Here is an 11,477-nt window from a genome sequence, read left to right as displayed (position 1 = left end):
AATGACATTACTTTAGGCAATATAATGTGACACAAAACACACCTCCCATCCAAGTTGCACACTACTTTAACAACCAGTGGTTCCTGAAGCATGTAAAAGAAGAGCGTCCCCATCAACCAACCAACTAGATTTGCCACTTGCCATTTAACAAAAAATAGAAGAAAAATATCAAAAACATGGATTATTATCAAGTCATTGTGTACGTTGTTCTTCCCCCCAGAGTTGGTCAAAAATGACCAAACGCGTTGAACCTCCTTTTCTGCTTTCGATGGCGGCACCCACACTCCAACTCTTAAGCTTTCACCACCTTCCAAGCAACATCTTCAAAACCCTCTTTATCTAATATATATATCCACACTCCTCCCGCTCTCTTCAAACACCAAAACAAGAAGAGGAGAATTTTGTTCCTTTTGTAATAATTTGTTGATTTTCTGACATGGGGTTTGATGATTCCGACAGGGCTTCATCGGAACATGTAATGATAAGGGAAGTTTGGTCGGATAATTTGGAAACGGAGTTCGAGTTGATCAGTCAAGTGATCGACGAGTACCCTTTTATTTCCATGGACACCGAGTTCCCGGGTGTTGTTTTCCGTCCGAAAGTGGACCCCACCAGGCCGTTCCACGGCCAATTCCGGCCGTCCGACCACTACAAGGCCTTGAAATCCAACGTTGATGCTTTGAACCTGATCCAAGTGGGCCTCACCCTCTCCGATTCTTCCGGTAACCTGCCCCGTCTCGGATCCGCCGACGGCGGTCGGTTCATCTGGGAATTCAACTTCCGCGACTTCGACGTGGAGCGTGACCCTCACGCGACCGATTCCATCGAGCTCTTGAGACGGCAAGGGATCGATTTCGACAAGAACAGGGAGAAAGGGATCGATTCGGTACGGTTTGCCGAGCTGATGATGTCGTCGGGACTCGTGTGCAATGACTCAGTGAGCTGGGTGACTTTTCACAGTGCGTACGATTTCGGGTACCTGGTTAAGATCCTGACCCGACGGAACTTGCCCGGGAGACTAGAGGAGTTTTTGACGATTCTTAGAGTGTTCTTCGGTAACAAAGTTTACGATTTGAAACACATGATGAGATTCTGCAATAGCTTGTACGGTGGGTTGGACCGAGTCGCTCGGACCTTGGATGTGAATCGGGCGGCCGGGAAATGTCACCAAGCAGGGTCCGATTCTTTGCTGACATGGCACGCGTTTCAGAAGATGAGAGACGTGTATTTCGTCAGTGACGGACCGGAAAAGCATGCCGGCGTTTTATATGGATTGGAAGTTTATTAACAATATTTTGTTAATTAAATTGTAGAATTATTGAGGAATAATTAAAATTATATTAATTCATTGATTTAAACTTTCTTTGACCTATAGTGGAAAACTCCGCATTGATCCAATTTAAAGAGTTAAATGTTCTAAAAATGGAATCTAACATCGATAAAGGATAGGGAAAAACACATTGCAAAAGGTACTAGAAATATACAAGCATAAACTTCAGTTCACTTGAGTAACCACAAGCATGCATTGCAACAAAGAAATAAGCATCAAGCACAACTTTCCCTGTGTTTTTCCTTCATTTTCTCTACCACTAAACAGATTAGGAAAAACAGTAAAACTACTTACCCAATCTTCCAAAAAAACAGCAACCCCACAAAGTTTCTTTCAACAAACCACTCATAGCTCTCTATCTCCTTCAAAACATGGATTTGAAGGCAATTCAACCAACGAGAAGCAACTCAAAAACTCAAATCTTTAAAACAATCCAAATTCATAAGAAAAATGAAGAAAAAAATGGAGCTTTAAATCTAACTTCCTCTACCAGACTGTTTGGTTCTCAACCCACCATTTCTTTTTCTTTTTCGATCCAAGCTCCCACCTATCATCCTACTATAACCCCTACCCATCAACCCTTGTTTTCAATCTTTCACTATAACTACTAAATCAAAGCTGTTTCTTTTCCCTTCCCTAGATGTTGCCACGAGCTTTAACCTTGGAGATTCCTGGAATTGGCTTCATTTATAAGAGCATATCTTAAACCCCAGTTTTGTGTGCTCTTATAATGTATACAATATTCTATTCTCTTCGGATAAAGTGCGCCACCATTAAACTTGTAGAGGACAAACATGTTTTGTAGGTGAAATTACTGAGAATCACATTCACAGTACGGATGGAATGATTTCTATTTTTCTCTTCTTTTTAGAGTTTTTGCCGCGTTCTTACATTTTGGATAATGTAATAAAACGAAATTTTTAAAAAGAGGGTAAAATACGTTTTTCATCACTCAATCTTGACCACATTTCCATTTTGATCGCTTAACTTTAAAAACTTTTCAATTGATCAATAACTTTAACATTGTCTATTTTTTATTACTCGGAAGTAAAATCAGAAATAGAGTGATGCGGCCTTTTTTTACTAGTTTTATGGTCATTTATATAAGCTCATAATCAGTTTCAATAATCATGGGTTGCTTTGTTTTGGTGATAAATTAGTAATTAGGTGTAAGATTTAATATTTGATAATTTTAAGTAATTAATATTTGAAATAAACTGACCTCCTCAACACAAATATTACATTGTACAAAGCTGAAATAAATGAGAAAAATACAGCAATCAAAACCTCTCTATGATACAAAGGACGCCCATAATAGTATCTCTTCATCAACTCAACACCAAAAACCAGGAATAATGTATAAGTAATTAAATGTGAAAAATGCTCAACACTACCAACCCTTTCGAAGAACTACCCAACTACCGTCAACCCGCCCGTCTCAATCTAAAGGGAGAGAAGACCATATCGCAATGTTCAGCTGCTTGAAACCAAAGTAAAGCTGCCATACCAGCAATTTAATTCCCGAACTAGCATCTTTCATAAATCTCGAGGCATATCACGTGGTGAAAATTGGCTTTTAATCTGACAGATTACATATTTGGGATGCCTGTATATACCAGAATCTCTTTCAGGTGGTTGCATGAGCCCGAATGAGTATATAGAAACAAGCGGAAGGGTCTGCTACACCCAAGCGAGAGAGCCTCGATCGTCTGTTACTTGAGGACGACCTCTAGTAGGCGTCGGAGGTCTGTTAGCATTCAGCTCCTGGTCCATGAAAATGGAACACGGGTATTAAAAGCAACGCTCGTAAAACAATTAAAGGCATGTCATAATAATATTCGTTTAGTTATAGCTAACGAAGAGAAAGAGGTGGCACCTGCATCCATGTATCATCTACATGACGTTCCGATGATGCTTCAGGTGACATTGCCGGGGGTAGAGGATGAATGAGTTTCGGAACTACTACAAAATCTCTACCCAAAACTAGGATTGCACCAGCATTGTTAGCAGTACCTGAAAAAACAAGCATGAAGCAAAATTTGAAAGGCTAAAATGGTCTGTTGAGATGAGACATGGTATGTGTATTAAAGTAGGGTCAGGGACACACCGCAATAATTGGTTGCTGAGAAAAGTGTGATTAAATGCCCCTGAGCAAAGCGCTCGAAGCCATCCATAACACACTCATGAGCTCGAACAATCAACTGAAGATCATTGTTGTTGCAGAATTCCATGACACGATCAGGCTGCAAAACACCATTTACGTAAGCAGAAAAATGCAAACCAGCCTTCAGTTAAATTAACAGAAGTTTTGAAGTAACACACTAACCCCAAAAGTAACCAACCCCGGACCTCTAGCATTTGGTCGCAACCCTTCTACACTATCATTCTCTGTTGGATCAGACCTAGAGTAGAAACAACAGTAAAATGTAATTGGTAAAACAAAGCATGAATCCTATATTTAACGAACATAGAAAAACAGTAACATGATCAGACCATAATAAATCCATAAGAACGATCGAGCCTGCTTCCATTGTAATTGGACGCTGTAGATTCTCAATCTGTTCCACATGATTTATAGACCGGCCAATGCCACCATGCATACAAATGATTTTCTTTTCGATTAAAGCGGCCAGAGGAAGCCAATTGAATAAACGGTTTATGCATTGCCATGCCCATATTCCATCTCTCTCACCCTGTAACACAGGCCATCATATTTGTGAATAAATGTTATACACAGAATGCAGAACATTTTCTCTATCACATCTAAGAGAATACCATGCGCTCAATACACTCGATCCGGAAGCCAAAAAGTGCATTGATATCTGCAGCCTCATGATTCCCCCGAATTAAATGTACGTTATTGGGATGCTCAACCTGTTATGTTAATGAATTATATGAAAATCTTGGTTCATCTCAACTTCAATGGGAAATAAAAGTAAGAATGAGAAGATTATCAAAGCATCAAAATTCTGAATTTACCTTCAAAGCAAGCAGAAGGGTAATGGTCTCCAAGCTGTGCTGGCCCCGGTCTACATAATCTCCTAGGAAGAGATAATCTATATATCTGATAGTATTTTTTTTTAAATCAGCATCAAGTAAATAAAATGCTGAGATGAAAAACAAAGGTGCATACAGTAGATGCAGATTACACATAAGAAGACAACAGTAATAATATATATTAAAAATGTCAGTAAAAAGCCTTTAGAAAACGATAATCTTTTCAGCAAATCACTTACGCGATGTCCCCAGCCGTTGAAGGTGAACCATATTCATCAAAAAGGCGCATAAGATCCCCAAACTGTCCATGTAGATCACCAAAAATCTTAATAGGAGCCTTCAGCTGTAAAACAGTTGGTTCGACCGCAAATATTTTTTCAGCATTTTCACAGAGATCTGCAATTTCATTGCAATCTAAGAAAAACTGTCTGCAAACTGGAGGCTTCCAACCACGAGGCTTCAAAAGATGTTCAATGACCTGGTGCAGGCACCATTTTACATTGATGAATTAATCTTTTAAAGACTGAAAGATCTAACAGGAGCAACAGTACAAGACTAATGCAATTAAATTGATGAACTTTTATCCGCTACAACTTCATCATTATCTTGGTGACCAGTAGAAAAACAAATCTGAGGTTCATCCATAAGAAGTACTACAAATAGATTATTAAACTGGAATATTCAAGAGAAAAATGGATTTTTATGTCCAGTAATCCAATTAAAACTCAAGGATGAATTCTTTAAAAGGCACAGAAAACAAATAACAGAAGCAACTGATCAGAAAAATCATTAACTAATAATATTTTTAATGCTGATGTTCTTGGCTTAAGATTGCAAGGCATGAAATGCATTGAGAGCATGGTAATAAAATCTGCCCTACTTATAACCACAAACAAAACAATTTGCTGCTTTTTGAGCTTTTTTCTCTTTCGACCTTTACTCTTTTCATAAGCCTAAGTTGTGGATTGAGAAGCTTAAGGACATTTAATAATTAAGCCAAAAAGTGCAATCGGTACCTTCTTTGGGACACTACTGATTGACATCTGCCTATCTAAGAGTTTCCTTGCTGCAGTTGCATTCTCTGGAGTTCCATAGCTAACCCGCCTGCCTTCATTTTCAAATTGGTCAATTGAAAGTTGTCTGACCATTCCACCTAAAGCTCCACCAGTCTCAGCAGCAACGACAATCTGTTGACATAAAGGAAACATTGGGCACAAAATTATATAACAGAAAATGCCAATATTGACTTGAGACCAGTGTAGTGTAGACCAAATTTTCCAATACTGACAGCTCTATGGTGAAGCCGAACTCCAGCTGGAGTAGCATTATTTGACCCGGTAGAGTCAGGCATCTTAGTCGAGGTAGATGTCTGTTTTCCACTAGGTGTAGCCTCTGCCCCTCGATCCCTACCGGGAAGTTCAACTTCCCCATTAACTTGCCGTGCCTTGGCAGCAGCCAGTGTTGCACTAATAGCCTCGGCTTCAGCAGCTGATGCTTCAACCAAATACTCGACGCCTTTGCTCATCCTCCTGCAATATAAACCACATTGTTGTAGCTACTTGGATTAATCGAGGAAGCTTAAGAATTCAATAACCATCTAACACGACAAAAATAAGTGGTAGCTTACCGGGATCCTTGAAGCATGGCATTCTCAGTGCTTATGTCAGTATATGTATCCCCATTTACAGGGGGAGCAACAGGATTTCCCAGCACAACTGCTCCATTGGGAACTGCTTCAGACATTGTTTCCCTTGTTCTCTCATCAATAAATCCATACCTTCCATGTAACCGCCCAGGCTGCACATTAGAAGAAGCAGCTGCAGCTGCAGCATGTGAAGCTGCTGTCGTTGTCTCAGCAGCAGCTAGGTCTTCAGCAACTAGCAAGTCATCAAGCAACACCCCTATACAGCATATATACAATATATTATTGCACTTCAGATTATCAAGTATCAACTCTCATATGGATTAGCATTAACTACCAAAGTTTTACAAAAAAGTGAACTCCATGATATATAAAATACAAGAAAAGAAGAGAAGAAGGTGCATAAAGTTCACTCTTTGCTAGTTTTAAACATCAAATATGACCACATGAAGTGGGGAATAATCAAAACCTCCAAAATTATCCCTTGGATCAACTTTGGTCCAAACCACCAGCTTCCAAGTTTATATACAAATTCTACAATGCAGAAGAAAACTTCCTCTTCCTAGTTGATGCCTTCCATCACCTACTTGCTATATCAGTCAATGCACAAGTATAAAGATATGTAAGCTGGAACAATAGTGCCTTATCTTCCTAAACAAATGAGCTATTTCCTCAACTCATGCACCAGCAGCCAGAAAAATTCACCAACTCAAAATATATAAATGAACAAGGAAGATCATTTTATGAAACAAATGAAGTGGGCCAACCTAAAGGATTCGGTTTGAATCCCATAACGCATCAATTAAATATCACAATTACAATTAGTAACCGTCGAAAATAAAAATAAATTATGTATAGAGAAAACATCATTATTTCACAAAATATAAACAACAATAAGCCTTCTAGATTAATCACATAATGGAGTTCTAAAGTGAAACTATAATCATGTATGACAATAAACAGTGGCATATGCATCAAATCGATAAGTAATAACTCCATAAGAAGGCTAAAGAGTTGGGGTATACATATTGTATAATAAAAGGCTATCTTACCACCACGTAAACCACCATAAATAAATATCAAGTCACCAATAGCTGCAGCGGCATGTCTGCAGCGTCTTGTCAACTCAACTGAAGCATCCCCACCAGCAGCATCAGCACTGAATCTTCCTGTTCTTGGACTTGTAACAACAGCTTTTGTGTCACACCAAACTCCCGCAGCAGTATCCAACACTACCAACAATAGGAACAAGTTAGGAACTTGTAGATTTCCAGTGAAGGTGTTTTCTTTGACAACAAATGGATGAATGCTCAAGATGATAAAAATATCATTTAACATGTTTATATGCCAATAATAAAATAATGATGATGAAACTTTCCCACTATTTTACATAATTCTTAACAAAATTCCAGAAATTTATACTGCCTTAGTTGAAAGACAGAAATTAACCTCTAAACCTAAATATTTTACCAACCCAAGTTTGATGCATACAGGTAAAACAACGAGCAGAGAACATCCTGTGATAAATAAGTCAAGACACCAGGGAAAATATCAAGAACCTGCAACACTTGATGAGTCTTCAACCATGCGTCCACCGCCAAGTGCCCCACCAGAAACATGGAGCCTTGCATTGACAAAGACCTAGAAACATATCATCTGCATATGATTCATCTAACTAAAAGAAGTCCTAGATGAACTAGATTGTTGAAAAACGAAGTGGGGGAAAGAAAAGAAGATCTCATTCTCACTGCTGCGTGTTGATATCTAGGAGATGGTGAGACACCTGGAGCAATTGCCCATTCCCAACGACCATCCCTGTGTTTCGCAAGTCCATATGCACTTGCCAGTGGCTGAGAAAATAATCAGAGAGAGAAGAAATCATGAAGAGAGAATCTAATGGTGCAAAGGGATGTAAACATTTTAAAGGGGCAAAATTAGGACATAAATTGCATGCATATCAGCTCAATCTTTTAAAAATTCATCATTGCTATTATTTTCAAACCTCAGAATTCATTAGAATGCCCCTCTCCCTACGTACACAGATAAAATGTATATACAGATTAGGACCAACACTTACTCAGATTATTTGAACTTCTCCCCAACTGAACAGCGAAAACTACCCAAAAGCACTAATAATTGACAAGATAAACCTATAGGTTATGAAATCCTCTGCCATATTGTTCAGAAAACTAAAAATTTTAAGAAAAAGGAAAAAATGCCATTTATTTACTAAATCTAGACACCACAGAATGCAAATTTCTATACATACCACACTGTTTGCATCCCTCCCTCCACAGAGCAGAAGAAGACCGTCTGAGCGTGCACTTGCAGTAGCATACCTAGTTAAACAAAAATTGTCAACAAGGAATTAGTCTACAATCACCTTGGTAAACCATCATAAAAAAAATACAAAACAATAAATAGTACGCAAGCTTGGCATCATCATTTCTGAGACCATAAATAAGACTATGAGCTTTAGCATACAATTATGTAAAAACTTTAAAATCAATATGCTATGAAGGAAGAAATGCAGACAGATCATAGATACAATAATAGCCATCATGTCCAACCAAATATAAAGTAAAGATAGGCATATATGGTATCCATATCACAAAGGTGACTATTACTGTTTTTCATATCATGCATGCTGCTACTTCTCAGAGACCCAAAACTATAAAATAGAAAAGATTGTATAATCTAAGATTGATGCTGAAGCACGAACACCAGTCTGCAAGTTTGTGTGAGAGAGAAAGATAGATTACATGCATGGTGGCGGACCTTCCCCTTCAGGTTCCAATTTACGCCATTCATAAGGCTTGGCAGCAGTGTCCAAGGCCCATACATCAGCCAAAGGTCGCTTTCCTAGTAATTATGCACCAAAATTTTTCAACAAAGAATTCACTAGAAAGTTTCCTGAAAATCTGTTACATGCAACAAAAATGGAAAAACAGATTACTTACCATCATTCCCACCAATCGCCATGAGATACCTTTGCCCCACCAAAGCCATCACATGTCCATAGCGTGGCCCTGGGCCAGGGCCTTGAACAACAACTCTGAAATATCATAGAAAATTTAAATAAAAAGACCAAACTTAACGCTATAAATAAGGTGCAGGTACAAGCATTGTTTAGGGTCAAACCTATGCCACCGTGGTCGTTGCTGTGTGAGGTCAAGAACATGAAGATCCTCAGCAGACAAGCCAGCTGGCCCAATCCCACCCTGTGTTATAAGAAGATCCACGTGATGAATTACTATTGAGAAGGAAGAAGTTCGAGAAAATAGAAGGTAAACAGAGAAAAGGTATACTACAGATTGTCGCACTGTGTACTAACCTGAATAACAACCATAGTTCCAACAGCAGTTGCAACATGTGCAGCCCTTGGTGTAGGTGGCTCTCCCAAAGGTGTGATCCTGTGAAATTAATCACATGATAAGCCAAGAAGAATTTAAGGAAGTAAAACAGCAGAAATGAACCCTTAGTCTTAGACTTACCTAGACCATTTATTAGTTAACACGTCATAACAATGCACATCAGCAGTAGCACCTGCTAGTCCTGTAATATAATTGGAATTAAAACAAAAATTTTACGAAACATATGCAAAATTCTTAAGAATTAACTGGTTCAAAGAGGATTAGGGGCGATAACAACAAGGCTTGGCACGCCATATGTTACAAACAGATATCCTGGGGTCCTTAACAAAAATCAAGTAAAATAAGGCCCTAATCACGCATAATTATTGAAACCAATAAAAATACATTATCAAGTTTTACACCATAAAGAGTATGAACGATATGTTGTTGACTCCAAACGTGAAAGATGCTACCATGGCAAATGCCAGTAGCTTTTTTATTTTAAATTGGAACTGTGAGCTGAAAACAGACATATCTCATACAAGCAGTTTTAAAAAAACCAATCAAAACTAGCACCATAAAACATCTTTAAAGAGAATATTGTCTATTTATATTAACTGCACTTCCAGCTCTGTCAGCAAAGCCTGCTCTAGAGACATTGGAGCAAAAAGGTTTTGCAACAGATACTGAAACATCAATTACACACGATTCAAGAAGGAAGAAGTTAAATCACTCCTAGTCTTCCGCCATTCTGTAACACAAAATAAAATTCAATTTGATTTGATTTGATCTGCACTTAGAAAACATAAGGTGTATGCGCAACCTCCAAAATTTCATGCTCCAGCAAGTCAGCAACAATAATTTCAAGTAACTTGGTATTCAACAAAGAAGAACCTTAAAGACAATTATATTTATCTATTATTCCTATTAATGTCTGCCTTCTACTTCCTTTTAGAAGTAACCTCTTCACTCTTTAGAGTATTTTTTTTCTTCACCAATTCCAATAGAAGAAGAAGACAGTTATATGCATTATGAAACTAAGTTGGCCTTGAATTAAGCTATGGTTTCTCACACACATATATCAACATCTATACCTGAAACTAAATCACTTAAAAAGACAATAATTTTAGGCCGTTTTAAGCAACATCAAATCAATATCAAAGGGGGAAATTGTACTGATGCCAGCGCTTCCAGCCGATGATGGAGCTCCTGAAGCAGCAGAATTCCCTTCCAGTGCGGTGGCACCACCAAACAGAATCAATCTGGGCCCAATATAACCAGGCGTCCCTTCTTGCCCCACCGCAGCCACAGCCGTTAAGGTATGACCACACCTAGGGCCGGGGCCATCTTCTTTCTTCTCTATAATCGCATTCACCACCGAATAAGGAGGCGCACATCTCGGCCCCACCACCATCGTTTGAGCCTGTCCTTGACCATCAGGCACAGCAGGTGCGGCGTCCTGCTGCAGCAGAGGAGACGGAGATCCACCAGGCCCCGGCGATGAAGCCTGGTTCTCTAATTGCTGATTTTGCTGTTGTGGATCCCTCTCCATCGACGAGTCCACGTCCATTCCTTTAAAGCTCCCGAACAAAACCTTAGGTTTCAAGATATCGTAAGCAAAGTAAGAATCTTATCTTTCCTCCACGCTAGCGCTCCTTCATTGATCGTGTAAGCTTGAGCTCTAACTTTTCACTGCTCGACTTTTGCACTTATTAATTTCGCCTTAATAGATTGCCAATGAAGATACGAAAGGCGTGAAATTGAAAGCTGTAGAAGAAAAAGCTCTACTCCTTTGCCAATGGCATTCGCTCACCACTGCCGGCTAAAATAATAAATAAAAGCTCTAATCAGGGCAAAACAAGATTGGCCAGCTAATTAAAATCAAATCAGATCAAATTTCCATCTCCGATCAACATTTCGAAAACCCTAGCTCAGATTGTGAATTAACCCACCACCTAAGAAAACACGACAAAGTTTTTCAGTCAAATTTATTTTATTTTTCCATAAAAATAAAGAGAGAAAATTTTTTTTGGGGGGGGATTCTCTTTTCTGTTTTTCTTTTCCTTTTCGATGCTTTTTCTTCTCCCTTTCTCTCTCCCTATAGACCTCGAAGCCGTCGACGAATCAGAGAGAAAAATATTTGAGGTTAAAATAT

General features: G+C 38.8%; 2 protein-coding genes across 2 annotated transcripts; one reads left to right on the top strand and one right to left on the bottom strand.

Annotated features, from left to right (window-relative positions):
- The first annotated feature begins 377 nt into the window (after nt 1-377).
- LOC120189291 (probable CCR4-associated factor 1 homolog 11) lies at nt 378-1,358 on the top strand. The gene has a single exon (XM_039192603.1). The coding sequence runs from the start codon at nt 437-439 to the stop codon at nt 1,286-1,288; it is 852 nt and encodes a 283-aa protein (XP_039048534.1). The 5' UTR covers nt 378-436; the 3' UTR covers nt 1,289-1,358.
- Nucleotides 1,359-2,605: 1,247 nt separating this feature from the next.
- On the bottom strand, nt 2,606-11,295 carry LOC120189287 (serine/threonine-protein phosphatase BSL3-like). The gene is made up of 21 exons (XM_039192597.1): nt 10,499-11,295; nt 9,464-9,524; nt 9,304-9,382; nt 9,111-9,190; nt 8,930-9,024; nt 8,732-8,831; nt 8,239-8,308; nt 7,718-7,819; nt 7,529-7,610; nt 7,022-7,201; nt 5,955-6,228; nt 5,616-5,856; nt 5,344-5,514; nt 4,567-4,805; nt 4,310-4,394; nt 4,106-4,204; nt 3,824-4,023; nt 3,657-3,732; nt 3,438-3,573; nt 3,207-3,343; nt 2,606-3,094 (listed from the first exon to the last, which is right to left on the bottom strand). The coding sequence occupies exons 1-21, from the start codon at nt 10,890-10,892 to the stop codon at nt 3,011-3,013; spliced, it is 2,985 nt and encodes a 994-aa protein (XP_039048528.1). The 5' UTR covers nt 10,893-11,295; the 3' UTR covers nt 2,606-3,010.
- Between the last annotated feature and the right edge of the window lie 182 nt (nt 11,296-11,477).

The sequence above is a fragment of the Hibiscus syriacus genome, unplaced genomic scaffold (assembly GCF_006381635.1).
Source record: "Hibiscus syriacus cultivar Baekdansim isolate YM2019G1 unplaced genomic scaffold, ASM638163v2 tig00116954_pilon, whole genome shotgun sequence".
Taxonomy (NCBI): domain Eukaryota; kingdom Viridiplantae; phylum Streptophyta; class Magnoliopsida; order Malvales; family Malvaceae; genus Hibiscus; species Hibiscus syriacus.
The sequence above is the reverse complement of the archived record's forward strand: the minus strand, read 5'-3'. Positions and strand labels throughout refer to the sequence as shown.